Source organism: Tigriopus californicus, chromosome 5 (genome assembly GCF_007210705.1).
Source record: "Tigriopus californicus strain San Diego chromosome 5, Tcal_SD_v2.1, whole genome shotgun sequence".
In the NCBI taxonomy this organism is placed as follows: domain Eukaryota; kingdom Metazoa; phylum Arthropoda; class Copepoda; order Harpacticoida; family Harpacticidae; genus Tigriopus; species Tigriopus californicus.
The window spans coordinates 4,742,192-4,742,908 of record NC_081444.1 but is presented as its reverse complement, the minus strand read 5'-3'; the positions used below and the strand labels follow the sequence as shown (position 1 = coordinate 4,742,908).

Here is a 717-nt window from a genome sequence, read left to right as displayed (position 1 = left end):
AAAGACTTCCAACTTTTTCCTACGAGTGCCTCATGATTTGTCAATTTGCAAGCCTTTCAATTACATTCAGGGCTGTGGTTAACGACGAGTGCAATGAAGCTATTAACATAACCCTTTGGACATTTAGCAATCATTTTGCATGAATCTAATTGAAGGGTTTGAATGAACAAAAGTACACTTACCAGCGACTAGGAATTTGCTGAACATGGTTGCTCCTGGATAGAAGTAATGCCCTAACGAGGGTTGAACAAGCACTTAAAGACGGGACACTACCAATAATGAGACGGTTGAGACCTTGGCTTTTGGTAGGCTCAAGACAGAAGAAGGCTCAAATTGGAAGTTGTTGTCGGCTGGGACGATCAGCTACAACTAATCAGATCCAAGCAAAAATCTGCCTCCAAAAGCTCAACTCCATCAAAACGAAATACTCACTTGTATAGGTGGATACGTTCCGTACGACGGGCCTTCTTCCACAACGTCAACGTCGGCAGATAATAAGACTTACGGCAATTCTTGTGCCATGCAAGGACCGTAGTACTGTGCTGTGCATACGTACATATGTGAGGGTGTCACGAGGTGGGGTGAAGATCCTGCGCATCCATCCCATCCCACAAAAAAGGTTCGCCTCTTTCTCAGGGTAGCTTACTTGCGACCACATGGTATGTACGTACGTACGGACATGCAGTATACGTAGAACGAACGACGGACGAAGCTCCC

General features: G+C 45.3%; 1 protein-coding gene across 1 annotated transcript in view; it reads right to left on the bottom strand.

The window, feature by feature from the left end:
- LOC131880384 (uncharacterized) overlaps nucleotides 1-378 on the bottom strand; it is a 17,138-nt gene extending 16,760 nt beyond the window's left edge. The window contains exon 1 of the mRNA XM_059227011.1: nucleotides 183-378. Coding sequence (XP_059082994.1) covers nucleotides 183-207 — 25 coding nt within the window. The 5' untranslated portion in view covers nucleotides 208-378. The remainder of the gene's footprint in view (nucleotides 1-182) is intronic.
- Between the last annotated feature and the right edge of the window lie 339 nt (nucleotides 379-717).